Source organism: Dendrobates tinctorius, unplaced genomic scaffold (genome assembly GCF_039654945.1).
Source record: "Dendrobates tinctorius isolate UK_male_01 unplaced genomic scaffold, ASM3965494v1 ptg000028l, whole genome shotgun sequence".
NCBI classification, from domain to species: Eukaryota; Metazoa; Chordata; class Amphibia; order Anura; family Dendrobatidae; genus Dendrobates; species Dendrobates tinctorius.
Window position 1 is genome coordinate 62,427,097 of NW_027361696.1, and position 16,839 is coordinate 62,443,935.

Sequence of the window (16,839 nt, forward strand, 5' to 3'; positions counted from 1 at the left end):
ATCCTAAAAAGGGACCCCCGCATTGCCAAAATGATGAACGATGACGACTACTGGTTGGCCAGCATCCTGGATCCACGCTATAAAGGCAAATTACAAAACATCGTGCCACAGGAGAACCTTGACCTAATATTGGCTAATAAACAAGCAACTCTGGTAAATCGGTTGCTTGAGGCATTCCCGGCACACAGCAGCGGTGATGGTTCTGACACGAGCCGTACGGGCCGGGGGCAGCTTGGCAGAGGTGTTCGTGGTGCACACAGCAGAAGTGGCGTTGGAGACAGGGGTTTCATGACAATGTTGTGGACTGATTTTTCAAATACCGCTCACACAACTGGTAATACTGCATCGATGGAAAGTGACAGGAGACAGCAGTTGTCAACTATGGTAACAAACTACTTTTCCTCCCATATCGATGTTCTCCCACACAGGTCATTCCCCTTTGACTATTGGGCCGCTAAACTGGACACCTGGCCTGAATTGGCCCAATATGCCTTACAGGAGCTCGCTTGCCCAGCTGCAAGTGTGCTATCGGAAAGAGTCTTCAGTGCAGCTGGATCAATCCTGACAGAAAAAAGGACCCGTCTGTCAACCCAAAATGTGGATGATCTAACCTTCATTAAAATGAACCATGCATGGGTTTCCAAGGATTTTGTCCCACCTTTCCCTGATGACACATAGGGTGACAGAAAAATGGCTTGCTTTGGTCCACCTCTTCCTGGGACTTCACCTATTTTGCCTTTTGCATCAGCTGAATGTCCAACATCAACATATGCCACTTTCTAAAACTCCCTAACTGTGCTGCCTCCCCCCCCATGGCCGGGGTCACCACCTAGCGCACGACACCGTGCGAGTGCCGTTGCCCTGGACAGGTGGGTAGGCCGACTCTTGGGCGCGGGCACTGGCACAGGGTCCCTCATAGTGCAATCAAGTGTCTCTGACGGTGGTGGTGCACACCCGCCGTCAGACACACCGCTGTACTATGAGGGGCCCAGCGCCAGTACCGACGCCCACGAGTGGGCCCCCCTTGCTTGGGCAGGGCCCCAGCATTTGCAATCTTTACCTCTCCCTGCTCCTCCGCTGTGTAATCTGGGCCGTCAAATCCATACTGTGCCTGACACCGTCTGAGCCTGCCTCCTGAGACATATATTTTGAATGTGTACGCTATCCATACATGTTATCCGGGGAAACGGTACCCTTTCAAACCTTTGTGCAATCACGTGCAATCCATACTGGGCCTGACACCGTCTGAGCCTGCCTCCTGAAACATATATTTTGAATGTGTACGCTATCCATACATGTTATCCGGGGATACGGTACCCATTCTAACCTTTGTGCAATCACGTGCAATCCATACTGGGCCTAACACCGTCTGAGCCTGCCTCCTGAGACATATATTTTGAATGTGTACGCTATCCATACATGTTATCTGGGGATACGGTACCCTTTCTAACCTTTGTGCAATCACGTGCAATCCATACTGGGCCTAACACCGTCTGAGCCTGCCTCCTGAGACATATATTTTGAATGTGTACGCTATCCATACATGTTATCTGGGGATACGGTACCCTTTCTAACCTTTGTGCAATCACGTGCAATCCATACTGGGCCTGACACCGTCTGAGCCTGCCTCCTGAGACATATATTTTGAATGTGTACGCTATCCATACATGTTATCTGGGGATACGGTACCCTTTCTAACCTTTGTGCAATCACGTGCAATCCATACTGGGCCTAACACCGTCTGAGAATGATAGATGGGGCCCACCATACACTGGAACATTCCAAAGGTGGACATCAGACACTGGAGCAGCATTTACAGGGCCCATTATACACTAGAGCATTAGAAATGGGGCCCATTATGTTTGGAGCATTATTTGGGCCCATAAGACAGTAGAGCTTCATCCATGGGGACCAACATATACTGTAGCATTATGTGGAGCTCATCATATACTGTTTCAAACATTATATGGGACCAATGATTCTGTATGGAGAAATAGATGGGCCTCGTCATGAGATGTAAAAAGTGAGGTATTTTTCATTGTACTATACCGCTATTTCTCTGCCGTATCGGAGCATGATGAGTTGTGGTATGTGTTAAAGGGGCGCTCTTTCGCCCAGGGCACATGAAAACCTGGAGCCAGCCCTCCCCCCCCCCACAGTCTGTAGCCAAATAACCCCCATTTTTCAGTGCGTAACTTGTATTATGAAGTTAATTAAGGTTGACAAGCTTATGTAAGAAGAATTGATGCTTTTGGCATTCAAATGGGCACTGTAGGTGTGTTTCCTGTCCTCCTCTCACTGCCGACTTTTATTCCCCATTGACTTACATTGGGTTTCGTGTTTCGGGACGACCCCGACTTTTCCCTATAATCGGACGATCTTGCTCGACCCGACTTTTAGAAAAGTCGGGTTTCACAAAACGAAACGCGACCCTAAAAAACCAAAAGTCGCTCAACTCTAGTCTTAACGCATAGCAGTTTTTGGTCTTAACGCATAGCAGGGGCCCAGCTGAATCTGGCAAAATCTTCTCCCTAGGACCGTCCATTAAGGAGTTATGACCCATCTTAAATTGTGTTGGGTTTCTAGCTGCTAGAGGTAATGAGAGGGGATTTAGGTTCAGCCCAGAGGGCAGGAGGGGAATGACCCAAAGGAGTTAAATGCAAGTGTGAAACGTAGCCTATTGCTTTTTCTCTGGGGAGGTCGTGACAACATATAGTGTGGGGAAAAGTCAAGGAATAGAGGGGACCACAAGCCTCCCATTTGGCAGCCCCTCGCCCAAAAGCCAGGTCTTTCATCTACTGGTAACTGAAACATAAATTCTGCTTTTATCTTGTATTACTACTATTTGTATTTGCATATCTGACCATTGTATATGTGTAACCATTGTCTATATAGTGTATTGTGTAAATTGCCCTTAAGGCAATTAAATATATAATTTAACCTTGGGCTACTCATTTAGCTCAATCCACAAATCCACACTTCCATTTCTCAGTTTAACTTTCCATGCTACCAGGGCTGGTTTCTGGTCCGATAAAAATCCTGTTAATGGATCTGGCTAATATCTAATGAGGAACTGGTGGCAGTCCTACCAGGCTGGCAGCGCTCTGTTTCACTGGTGATAGTGAAAGGGGTTGTTACTGAGTATGATGTTATGTCAGTGATTGCATGGGCCACATTCTCTCACTCCTCATGCCTCCCTGTGTGTGAGGGTATGGAATGTCACATTGGTGAAAGTGGGGAGACTGCATTACATGAACCCAGGAGAGACACATTTGCCCAATCACACTGTAGGCTTAAAGCCCAAGAGAGGCATGTTTTTAGGCAGGACCCATCAGAACAAGTGTCACCTTGTCGTGGTTGATGGGCTCACATGAATTGGCCAATTTTTGCGCTAAGATTAGAACCTTCATTTCTGTAAGTATTTTTTTTTTTTTTTTTTTTTAGTGCAATTCTTTTCAGTAGTTTTGTTAGATCTTGTTTGCATATGTATTGGTCTTTACAGAGTGCTGCTGCGTCTCTTTTTTGGAAGTAAATCAGTCATTGCAGCGGGCACCTGTTCACATTATATGGAGGACCTGGTCAGGCTTTTTTCTATGCAGTTTGCCATTGGAGGTTGTGACTGCCTCCTTTCTAATTCTGCACTCCACCCATCAGCCCAAGGGTGTTTTTAATTAGCTCTGGTTCCTACCAGCCCATTTAAATGTGTAGGTTTGTAATCCAGAAGAGACATGTTTGCCCATTCACATTGTAGGCTTAAAGCCCAAGAGAGGCATGTTTTTAGGCAGGACCCATCAGAAAAGTGTCAGCTTGTCGTGGTTGATGGGCTCACATGAATTGGCCAATTTATGGGCTAAGAACCTTCATTTCTGTAAGTTTTTTTAAATTTTTTTGAGTACAGTTTTTTTAGTAATTTTGTTAGATCTTGTTTGCATATGTATTGGTCTTTATGGAGTGATGCTGTGTCTCTCTTTATTGCAAGTAAAGCAATCATTGCAGCGGGCACCTGTTCACACTAAATAGAGGTGCTGATCAGGCTTTCTTCTATGCAGTTTGCCATTGGAGGTTGTGACTGCCCCCTTTCTGACTCCTCACTCCACCCATCAGCCCAAGGGTGTTTTTAATTAGCTCTGGTTCCTACCAGCCCATTTAAATGTGTAGGTTTGTAACTCAGGAGAGGCATGGTTGCCCATTCACACTGTAGGCTTAAAGCCCAAGAGAGGCATGTTTTTAGGCAGGACCCATCAGAGAAGTGTCACCTTGTCGTGGTTGATGGGCTCACATGAATTGGCCAATTTATGCGCTTAGAACCTTCATTTCTGTATTTTTTTATTTTCTTTATTTATTGACTACAGTTATTTTCAGTAATATTGTTAGATCTTGTTTACATATGTATTGGACTTTACAGAGTGATGCTGCTTTTTTTGCAAGTAAAGTAGCCATTGCAGCGGGCACCTGTTCACACTATATGGAGGTGCTGGTCAGGCTTTTTTCTATGCGCATTACATGAACCATCTAACGTAATAGTGACATTAGGCAGGTTCATCACAGTTACCTAATTTAGGGATTCACACTCTCAGGTAGGCATTAGGTAGCGTTAACACAGCCAATGCAGTTTGGTCTAAACTTGCAGTTTTATTGCTTTCATAAAACTCCAAGAGATTGAAAACTAAACACAGCCTCTTCTAGGCACAAAGGTAAAATAGAAAATAAACAGTTTCTTCAGCAGGCACACATATGTCAGTGTCGACTCACCCAATCAGATTACAGCCCCTTCTGCTGGGGCAAACTTTAAAGACCAAAAAGGCACGATCCTATCATGTCTCAGTATTTCCTTCAGCCTGAGCCCCAACAACTTCCAGCGCCAAACAGAAGTATTCAACTGCGGGCTAAATTTATACTGAACAGACTACAGTTTCCACACATTATTCTGTAGCTCCGACTCACAGACTACTCAGAGACTCTGGTTTATCTCACCTACAGCTCACATTTTGGCTGGACACTCACCAGCAGCACACTCAACTCCAGCAGTCTGACACACCCCTAGTGAACACAAACCCTGGTTCTTAGTCAAAGCAAGTCAGGTGCATCTAAACAATACCTGAGGTGTTATGATTTAACCCTGCCCTACCTGACTTTGCTACACTACATACATACTGTATATACATACTGTACAGGCATAAATTAATGCACATATTGTGCACATATACATAGTGTAACCCTTAGGTATAACACAATCACTCATCTCACAGTCTGCAAGCACCTTTCACATCCTCACAATGCAACTATCTGCTCTCCTTTATTTTTTCTCCTGCCTCGGTATCAGCACACTAGCACATCGAAAAGAAAGCGGCGCCCAAAGGAAAACTAAACTAAATGGTCTGAGTCTGTCAGTCAAGAGGACCTTGTTACCATGGAAACCATGGAATGTCTATTATAAGTGGCGCGCGGAGCATTCTATATCTGTGTCTCCATTACTTACAGTTTAAAAGATTTGTTTAAAAAAAAAAAAAAAGAGAGAGAACCAAAGCGGAGTTTGAATGCATACAGATCAAATGTATTAATAGAGTTAAATTACCATCGGAGACATATTCAACTTGGCGGAATTATTTTAATGAGTTTTTTTCTTTTTCGCTGCATACGGGGATAATCTGCAGAAGGTCAGGAAGTTGATTTGAATTTACAGCATTTGCTTTTTGAAGTTGGAATCATTAGAAGATGTTGCAGTACCCGAATTAAGTAGAATGCTTCAAAAACACTTTTTTTATTTTATTTTTTGCATTATTTTGTATTCTTAAACTGTGTTCCTGCCATTTTACCCTGGAGCCTGGGTGATGTGCGCTGGCAGTCGGAGCTGTTGGAGATCATTACTTGTCACTTCTCATATCATATGAAATCTCATTAACACATTATCTAGCTCAAGGAGAAGTACTGTAGTATGTCGCTCTCCTGCTGCGATTGTACTACGCTTCTCATGAAGCTCAGCCCACTATCCCAGATTCTCACATTTGTCGAAAGATCACATCTATCAAACACTCTAACGACCATCATAGAATTAAATGAAAACTCCAGCCATCACATAATATATTCACCACCCCAAATAGGAAAACAACATTGACTTTTTTTTAAGAAATAAATATAATTTCATTTTTTTATTTTAATTTTGCCCCAAAATGTTTTCACATTTTTCTCCCATCCTAGTGAATTTTAGTTATCTTCCAGTGCTTAGTTCTGTCAACCATCCTTAGGCGTTGTGCACACAGAGTCTTAAAGTTTTTGAGGAGTTTTGAGATTTTAAGGCTACGCTCCCATGATGAGTTTTTGGCGATTTTACATATTTGCTGCAAAAAAGGTGCGGAAAATCTGCAACATCATAACCTCACCAGAAGCTCATCATGGGAACGTAGCCTGAAAGTTTCTACTCATTTTCTGTTCCAAAAACTCCTTCTAATACTCAATGTGTACATAACCTTCTGAGGAGTTTTTGGGGCAAAATATCCAAATCTCCTCTAAAATCTCCTCTAAATCTCAAAACTTGCACCTTTATTGCACGAAGCATCAGACCTGTTTAATTTCTGGGACTTTTTGTACCACTAGATCAGGGAGTTATGTGATTAATTGTCTGGTAGCATTTCTTAGCCTGTGGCTCTTCAAAACCGCTTCAGAAAATTAAAAACTCCTCCAAAATCTTTCCTGAAGCAGTTTCCACTACAAAACTCATAATTTTTTACCATCTCCGAAGCACTCTTGGGCACAGATCTGTATGGACTCAAACAGGGAATTCTTTATATATTTTCATGGAGATTTATTCCCGAAAAAATTTAATTTTTTTTAGTACTTTCTATATTTTTCCAAAACTTCGATATTTTGCCATTTAATTATTTTCACCATTTAAGAACCAAGTAAATGTTCTAAGTCAGTTTCATACATTAAAAATAAACTGATTTGTGTTGGGCTAAAAAGCGCTTAATTTATATAGTCAGACATGGCTTTCAACCATGCTTCCACAGAATTTTACAAAAAATAAAACTCATGAAATAGGCCTAGACAGAAATGATGGTACCCCTCAAAATAATGTAACAAAAGGGACATGTTGCAACGTCAGCAGCCGTGCCCGCCGCCGTCCCACCAGCATCGGGTCCCGCCGCTGCATCCCCTTACCCAGTCTGCCGCGCTCCTCTCTGCTCATGCGCGCTCCCTCCTCCTCCTTTGTCTCGGGCTGCTGCAAGCCCGCACATGCGCCTTAGGTCGCGGGCGCGCGCCCGCCTAATTGTTTAACCCTGCGGTGGGCGGCCGCCGGATCTCGGCCAGCCAACCACCTGCCAGCAGGGGATATATCAGGCGTCTACCATATGGGGAGTATGCCTGATTAGCGTGTGCCTTACCTGCACTGATCTGGCCGCTTTTAGTTTGTCTATTGTCTCTGCCTCTGTCTCTTGGTTCCCCAGTCCCAGCCTTGTTGTCTCTGCCACCGTGTGCTTTCTCCTGCCTCCCTGCCTGTCTTCTGCCCTGCCTGGCCCTTGTTCCACAGCCTATGTTCCCTCTGGTCTCCGTCTCCGTTCTCCAGTGTCTGTCCCTCTCCCTGTCCAGTTATCCTGTCTGCTGTCTGTCTGTCATCCTAGTTGTTCCTGGTGCTAAACCGCTCCGTGCCTCTCCCCGCGAGTCCTGTACCTAGGTTCCTGTCCGGTATCCCGCTCCTGCCTGTGACCACTCCGGTCCTTCGAGCCGCCCCTCTTGGTTCCAGCTGTCGCGGTGTCTGACCCCTGCGGGCCTGCCCCTAACCGTCCCTGAATAGGGGTCGGTTCCACCTGGCGCGCTCGCCCCGGTTCTCTCAGTTCCGTGATCCAGAGGGTCCACTCTCGGACGCTGCTAAATCCCTGAAGCGTCAGAGTATAACCAGGCCATGGACCCCGCTGGAGCCGCGGCCACCACGCAAAAGGAACTGCTTTTCTTATGGGAAAACCAGACCCGGATAATGTCCTTCATGAAGTCCATGGACACCCGGCTTTCCGCCCTTCAAACCATCGACCCAGGGAACGCTCCCCTGTTAGCAGGTCTCCAGCAGGAGCTCGCGCAGCAGCGCGATGCCCAGTCCCACATCTTAAGTTACATGGCGTCCGTCGATGATCGACTACTTTCCCTGCAGTCCTCTGCGGCCGCCTCTATCCAACCCCGGGATCCAGCGTCTCACCCGCCACCTCACCTGGGAAAGCCCCCCAGGTATAGCGGGGATCCCAAGCTATGCCGGGGTTTCATGAACCAGTGCAGACTGCATTTTGAGCTTCTACCCCAGCAATACCCCTCAGATCGAGCCAAAGTGGCGTTTATAGTGTCCCACCTTGAGGGGGAGGCTTTGGCATGGGTGAATCCTTTGTGGGAAAGGGATGTTCCTGTAGTTTCCAGTATCCAGAATTTTTTTGATATGTTCCGCAAGGCATTTGACGAGCCCGGACGGTTGGCTTCTACCACTGAGGCTCTTTTTAACCTCCGTCAGGGTTCCCTTACCGTGGGACAGTATGCCATTCGCTTCCGGACTTTGTCTTCGGAACTTGGGTGGAATAATGAGGCCCTGGTTGGAGCCTTCTGGAGAGGTCTCTCGGACAAAATAAAGGAGGAGCTCGCCGGTCAGGATACCCCCACCATCCTGGAGGACCTCATATCCCTGGCCACCCGTATAGATCTCCGGTTTCTCGAACGTTCTTGTGAATCAGCTAGGGAGAAGAGACCCTTTAGGTTGCATCAAGCTCCCATTCCACGTTCCTCCGCACCCTGTGCTAGTACCGCCCCCGAGCCCATGCAGATAGACCATTTAAAATTGTCTGAGCAACGGCGCAGAGAGAGAATGACGGAAGGTCTTTGTCTGTATTGCGGGGGAGCCAACCTTTTCCTGTGGACCTGTCCTGTGAGACAGGGAAATGCCTCCACCTAGGCCAGGTAAGAGAGGCCTCCCTAGGTGATCCTAATTCCTCTCTGTCCCTTACCATTTCGGATTTAATTATTCTAGGTCGGGAGCATAGATCTGTGGAGGCGTATGTGGACTCGGGTGTGGCTGGTAATTTCATTTGGCTAGAAGAAGTGGACAAGTTCCAGATTCCAGTGGTTACCTTGGAAAACCCACATGCGATTGCCTCGGTGGAAGGCAGACCACTTCCGGGGCTCATCACCATGGTTACTGCTGAAGTGGAGCTACAAATTGGAGCTCTTCACCTGGAGAAGATAGCTTTTTACGTCCTGCTTGAATTGTCCCACGCCGTTCTCCTTGGATTACCCCGACTCAGGTTGCATGAGCCGGTTCTTGACTGGCTCTCTGGGGAGATTCTGCGCTGGGGTCATATCTGCATGAACGCTGTCTGTTGTCAGTGGCCCGTTCCCATCTGCTACAAGAGCCAGCCGATCTCCCGGGACTTCCCGCACCATATCACGCGTATGCTGACGTCTTCAGTAAGAAGGAGGCAGATTCCTTGCCACCGCACCGGTTCTATGACTTCCTCATCGATTTGATTCCGGGAGCCACCCCTCCCGGGGGGAGAACATATCCACTGTCTCCAGAAGAGACCTTGGCCATGACAGAGTACATTCAGGAAAACTTGGCCAAGGGTTTCATTTGGAAGTCATCTTCCCCTGCAGGCACGGGTTTTTTCTTTGTCTGGAAGAAAGACGGATCCCTCCGGCCATGTATTGACTATCAAGGCCAGAACAACATCACCGTTAAAAATCAGTATCCTCTTCCGCTAATCCCAGAACTCTTTGACCGGCTGAGGGGAGCCCGGGTCTTTACCAAATTGGATCTACGAGGAGCTAATAATTTGATCCGAATCCACGCCGGGGACGAGTGGAAGACGGCTTTCAATACTCGGGATGGCCATTATGAATATTTGGTCATGCCGTTTTGAATTTTCAATGCCCCGGTAGTGTTCCAGGAATTCGTTAATGAGGTTTTTCGGGATTTACTGTACTCCTGTGTTGTGTTGTACTTAGATGACATTCTCATCTTTTCACCCGATCTATCCTGGCACCGGAGAAGAGTTCGCCTGGTCCTGCAACTCCTTTGGGAGAATCATATTTATGCTAAATTAGAGAAATGCCTGTTTGAGCAAACCTCGTTGCCTTTCTTGGGTTACATAATCACGGATTCTGGGCTGAAGATGGATCCCGAGAAGCTCTCCGCTGTACTCAAATGGCCTCGTCCTGTCGGTATGAAAGCCATTCAGCGCTCCCTGGGATTTGCCAATTATTACAGACAGTTTGTTCCTCACTTCTCCTCAGTGACCAAGCCCAACACGGCCCTGACCCGAAAAGGAACTAAATCGAACACCTGGTCTCCTGAGGCTGAAGACACCTTTCTTGCCCTGAAACGATCCTTTGAGTCAGCACCAATCTTGCAACACCCTGTAGCCAGTAGGCCCTTCATCCTAGAGGTGGATGCCTCCTCCACCGGGGCTGGGGCAGTTCTTTCCCAGCGGGCATCATCTGGACATCTGGTTCCCTGTGGGTTTTTTTCTAAGTCCTTTTCCTCTGCTGAGTGTAACTATTCAATCGGAGATCGGGAGTTGCTAGCCATAAAGATGGCTCTGGAAGAATGGTGGTATCTGCTAGAGGGGGCGGTTCACCCCTTTACTATCTTCACTGACCACAAGAACTTAGCCTATCTTCAGTCCACCCAAAGACTCAATTCTAGGCAAGCCAGAAGGTCTCTGTATTTTTCTCGTTTCGAATTCAAGCTCCATTTTCCACCTGGTATTAGAAACACCAAGGCGGATGCGCTCTCCAGGTCTTTGCAGTCACCTGAAATGGAGGAGGTCCCATCCTATATCATCGAGCCTGCGAAAGTTATCACCGTGGCTCCCGTGAGCCTCTCCACCCTTCCGCCAGGCAGAACCTTTGTTCCACAGGGCAAAAGACTGGAGGTGCTACGCTGGGGGCACTCATCCAAAATCGCAGGACACGTCGGGACCAAGAAAACCCTCTTGCTTCTCTCTCGCTACTATTGGTGGCCCTCTCTTCGCCAGGACGTGATGGATTATGTAGCTTCCTGTACTACTTGTGCTCAAACAAAGGTGCTAAGGAGCCTGCCCTCTGGTCTTCTTCACCCGTTACCTGTTCCAGAGGCTCCTGGCGGCAAATTGCCATGGATTTCGTGACAGACCTGCCTCGCTTGTCTGGGTATACAACTATCCTAGTGGTAGTAGATCGCTTCTCCAAGATGGCCCATTTCATCCCATTGCCCGGTTTGCCTTCGGCTTCCGAGTTGGCCGAGATCTTCATCCATCAGATCTTCAAACTGCATGGATTCCCTCAACGGATTGTATCTGATTGAGGAGTCCAGTTTAGCTCTCAATTCTGGAGAGCTCTCTGTCGGCATATGGGCACGTCTTTGGACTTCTCCTCCGCCTACCACCCTCAGACCAATGGGCAAGTGAAACGAATCAATCAAGTCCTAACGTCCTACCTGCGTCACTTTTCCAATGCCCACCAAGACAACTGGGTCTCACTTCTTCCCTGGGCAGAATTTGACCATAATAATCATCCTAATGAGTCCACCTCCAAGTCACCGTTTTTTGTGGTCTCAGGCCAGAACCCGGGCATCCCGCTGCCCATTTCCATGTCTTCGGGGGTTCCTGCGGCAGATGCTCTCGCCGCTGAGTTTTCGCAAGTTTGGAAAGAGACCAGGGAGGCTCTCGTGAACTCCAGTGTCCGGATAAAGAAACATGCAGACAAAAGATGGAGGGACCTTCCACCATACCATCCTGGTGACAAAGTCTGGCTTTCAACCAAACATATCCGTCTGAAAGTCCCTTCGTACAAGTTGATCCTCCGGTACATAGGGCCTTTTGATGTACTTGGACGCATCAACGATGCTGCCTACAAATTGATATTCTGGCCATGAAAAGAGTCAGGGGAAAAACCTTCCTTATCAATTGGAAGGGATTTGGTCCAGAGGAGAGGTCCTGGGAGTCTCGGGAGAATGCAAATGCCCCACATATTCTGAAAAAGTTTTTGGCCAATCTCAGAAGGGGGAGATGCCCACCGCCGTCCCACCAGCACCGGGTCCCGCCGCTGCATCTCCTTACCCAGTCTATGACGCTCCTCTCTGCTCACGCACGCTCCCTCCTCCTCCTTCCTCTCGGGCTGCTGCAAGCCCGCACATGCACCTTAGGTCGCGGACGCGCGCCCGCCTGATTGTTTAACCCTGCGGTGGGTGGCTGCCAGATCTCGGCCAGCCAACCACCTGCCAGCAGGGAATATATCAGGTATCTCCCATATGGGGAGGATGCCTGATTATCGTGTGCCTTACCTGCACTGATTTGGCCGCTTATAGTTTGTCTATTGTCTCTGCCTCTGTCTCTTGGTTCCCCAGTCCCAGCCTTGTTGTCTCTGCCACTGTGTGCTTTCTCCTGCCTCCCTGCCTGTCTTCTGCCCTGCCTGGCCCTTGTTCCACAGCTTATGTTCCCTCTGGTCTCCGTCTCCGTTCTCCAGTGTCTGTCCCGCTCCCTGTCCAGTTCTCCTGTCTGCTGTCCGTCTGTCGTCCTAGCTATTCCTGGTTCTAAACCGCTCCGTGCCTCTCCCCGCGCTTACCGTACGGAGTCCCGTACCTTGGTTCCTGTCCGGTATCCCGCTCCTGCCTGTGGCCACTCCAGTCCTTCAAGCCGCCCCTCTTGGTTCCAGCTGTCACGGTGTCTGACCCCCGTGGGCCTGCCCCTAACGGTCCCTGTATAGGGGTTGATTCCACCTGGCGCGCTCACCCCAGGGCTCTCAGTTCCGCGATCCAGAGGGTCCACTCTCGGATGCTGCCAAATCTCTGAAGCGTCACACATGTTCATTCAAGGTGTGTCCACTAATTAGCATCACAGGTGTCTACAATCTTGGAATCTGTGAGTGGGCCTGTATAGAGGGCTACAGATGCTCACTGTGCTATTTGGTGACATGGTGTGCATAACACTCAACATGGACCAGAGGAAGCGAAGGAAAGAGTTGTCTCAGGAGATTCAAAAGAAAATTATAGACAAAGGTAAAAGTTATAAGACCATCTCCAAGCAGCTTGATGTTTCTGTGACTACAGTTACACATATTATTCAGAAATTTAAACTCCATGGGACTGTAGCCAACCTCCCTAGACTTGGCCACAGGAGAAAATTTGATGACAAATCAAGGAGACAGATAATACGAATGGTAACAAAAGAGCCCAGAAAAACTTCTTAACAGGTTAAAGAAGAACTTCAAGCTCAAGGAACATCATTATCAGATCGCACCCTCCATCGTTGTATGAGCCAAAGTGGACTTCATGGGAGATGACCAAGGAGGACACCATTGTTGAAAAAAATCATAAAGAAGCCAGACTGTAATTTGCCAAACTACATGCTGACAAGCCACAAAGCTTCTGGGAGAATGTCCTATGGACAGGTGAGACAAAAATTGAGCTTTTTGGCAAGGCACATCAGCTCTATGCTCGCAGACGGAAAAATGAAGCATATCAAGAAAAGATCACTGTCCCTACTGTGAAACATGGAGGAGGCTCTGTTATGTTCTGGGGCTGCTTTCCTTCATCTGGCACAGGGTGTCTAGAATCTGTGCAGGGTACAATGAAATCTCAAGACTATCAAGGGATTCTAGAGAGAAATGTGCTGCCCAGTGTCAGAAAGCTTGGTCTCAGTCGCCTGTCATAGGTCTTGCAACAAGATAATGAGCCAAAACACACAGCTAAAAACACCCAACAATGGCTAAGAGGAAAATATTGGACTATTCTGAAGTGGCCATAGAATTAAACACAGCAGCCGACAGCACTTCAGATGCCAGGATGCATGTTCCAGTACCAATGGACCCAATTGGAAAAGTGCATACCAAAAAATAGAAAGAAGAGCATCCAATCCGGGTGAAAAACAAAAAGTGACTTCTTTATTTGCTAAAATGGCAAATAAAGAAGTCACTTTTTGTTTTTCACCCTGATTGGATGCTGTTCTTTCTATTTTTTGGTATATTCTGAAGTGGCCTTCTATGAGCCCTGACCTAAATCCTATTGAGCATATTTGGAAAGAGCTGAAACATGCCGCCTGGAAAAGGCAACATTCAAACACGAGACAACTGGAGCAGATTGCTCTTGAGGAGTGGGCCAAAATACCTGTTGAGAGGTGCAGAAGTCTCATTGACAGTTACAGGAATCGTTTGATTGCAGTGATTGCTGCAAAAGGTTGTGCAACAAAATATTACGTTAAGGGTACCATCATTTCTGTCCAGGCCTATTTCATGAGTTTTATTTTTTTTTTAAATTCTGTGGAAGCATGGTTGAAAAACATTGTCTGACTTTCATTTGTTCATTTTCATAGATTTTTGATTTATTATTACTTTTGTCAGATTCAAGTTATTTCTGTCACCATTGTGGGTTTTTCTGTCATTAAATGAGGGGTGTCAACAATTTTGACCACGTGTGTTTGTATCCAATCTAGCTGCAGGTTCTTGCTCTAGGGGGCCTCGATAGTATTTAGAATAAATAAATTGTTAGCCTTCTAGTTGTTTATATTTCTCTCTTTCTTTTTTTTCTCTCACCTAAATACTATAATTATTATTGCTATTATTTTATGTGCCTCATGATATTATTTTAATGTGTTTTGCCTTTTGAGAAATTTTCTACAACTAATAGTCTGTATCCATTTCAATAGAAAAAAAAATTCTCCATCGGTGCAAATTCTCCTCTCAACTCTATTAAATAAGTGTTTCTGTATCGTTCTTTCCTCCTACCAGCCAGAAAATGATTTCAGACACCATGATATTTTAAAAGCCATAGAACACATTGTGCCAAAAGCCTTAGAGAAGAAAAAAGTGAGCAAGATCCAGTTTGAGAACACGAACGTCATCCTTGGAACAGCTGGATGCAAAAACAGGTCACTACAAAAATTAGATGAAATAAGTGTTTACTAAGTATAAAACTAAAAAAAAAAAAAAAGCAATTTAATGAGAGGTGAAATGCATTAAAGTTATTACCAGGAGGGACTCAACTGCATCCATTTATGCGACTAGTAATTAAAATGTTGTGGATTGAAACCAAACAATAATTTGATATTACCTCACTCTGTTGCTGCGCCATGGAATGAAAGATTTTAAAGAGGTTAGTAATGGGATTTTATTTTGCTTGTCCGCCCCTGTACAGAAAACTGCGGAAAAGGGAAAGAAATAATGAAATTGTGATGTCTGGAGACATTCGGCTCAGAACAAGGCTGACCCTTCAAGCTGTAATTGGTGATCTTTATACAGACTAGATGAAGTTTGGGAAAGGCTGCTCGGTCTATGTGGCCATATGATTGTCTTTTCCCTCGTGGTTTTTATACTTAAACTTGGCAGTCATCTGACACCGACTTTTACAGAACGAAATTTTACTGATTTTCCAACATGTTAGGTTCTTCTATTCATAAGTAGAGTTGAGAGAATATGTTCGGAATTGGTCGCTGAATCTGAATTTGCCATATTCGTGCCATATTGGTACCCTATTCGTGCCGAATTTATGTTTGATGATCGGTTCTGAACATATTCGGTCATTTCTACTCCCATTGACTTCAATAGCCTTCAGCTGTGTTCGGCGAATATTGAAAAAACAATATTTGCCACCGATCATAATCGGGACCAATTTTGAAAAATTTGCTCAACTCTATTCATAAGACAATACTTGTCATATGATACTGTTGCCATTTTGTCAGTATATTCTTTTAAAAATATCAATGACCCCAATATCTTGCGCCCCTCCAACTTAACATTGTCTAGGATGCTGAAATGTCAAGTTTTGTCAGATCCCACCACTGTAGAGCTAATATAGTATTCCATTTGTCTTTTTATAATATAGGGGGAATGCCCACTGGTGATTTTTTTTGCTTCCGTCTTCCAGGATCACAGTAATTTTAGACTTCTTGACTCCAAAAGTAGCTCTTTCTATCTCATCAATGTCACAAGCAATCAAAAGGTCTACAATGTCCTAACATCGTCAATCTACTCTTAATATTGTAGCTTGGAATTCAATGATTGGACATCTCAGCACCATGTCTATTGCATCCACAGAAAAATATGGAGACCTGCCAGATTCCCAGAAATTTGGCAAGCCTCCCAGGAAGTACAGCTCCCTGAATGTTTGCTTTTTTTGTGTGGTGCCAGGAAGGCGCATCACCAGACTCCCACTCATTGGGCAGGGTTGAGGGCATGGAAATAGCTACAGCCTAATAAAATGGGTATGTAGCACCACATTTTCCGAAACTGTCAGGAATGTAATCTTATTTTCTAGCCAAATACAGACATATTTTATCTAAACTCTAAAATTTACCGACCATATTTTTTTGCAGGTCTCTGATAACTGCTTCAACATTCAGGACCTATTGCTGCATTCTGGGCTCGAGATTAATGTTGAACTATTTCCTCTGTGCCGACATTATGATGTGCAGTGCAGCGCTTACTGAGTGCGTTGGGGGACACTCACTTTGCTGGTCACTGAAACATACGCTGGGACACTCAGGGTTAAACAAAGTCCATTCGGTTTATTATTAAACAGCATAAACCGCACCTCGGGAACCAAGTAGTATACAGCCACCAGTACAATGTCCGTTAAATATCCAGCTCTATAGGAAGACACAGTCTCTCAACGGACTCCTGTCCGTTACCTGTTGGTGTCGACCACACAGGTTCCCGGATGCCTCTTATCTTCAGAGGTTTCCCATAACCACAGCATAAATACAGTCTCTCACTGACCCCGGTCAGTATCACTCACGGTTCTCGGACCATCCACTTCTGAGGTATCTCACAGACCTTCCTCCTCTGGTGCAGAGTAGCCAGCACTCCTCAGGCTGTGCGATGTCCAGCAAGCAGGTT

At 46.0% G+C, this 16,839-nt stretch overlaps 1 protein-coding gene across 1 annotated transcript in view; it reads left to right on the forward strand.

The window, feature by feature from the left end:
• The window catches only part of CUNH19orf81 (chromosome unknown C19orf81 homolog), a 67,198-nt gene extending 52,288 nt beyond the window's left edge, over window positions 1-14,910 (forward strand). The window contains exons 5-7 of the mRNA XM_073569936.1: window positions 8,144-8,217; window positions 9,002-9,438; window positions 14,734-14,910. Coding sequence (XP_073426037.1) covers window positions 8,144-8,217; window positions 9,002-9,438; window positions 14,734-14,910 — 688 coding nt within the window. The remainder of the gene's footprint in view (window positions 1-8,143; window positions 8,218-9,001; window positions 9,439-14,733) is intronic.
• The last annotated feature ends 1,929 nt before the right edge of the window (window positions 14,911-16,839 follow it).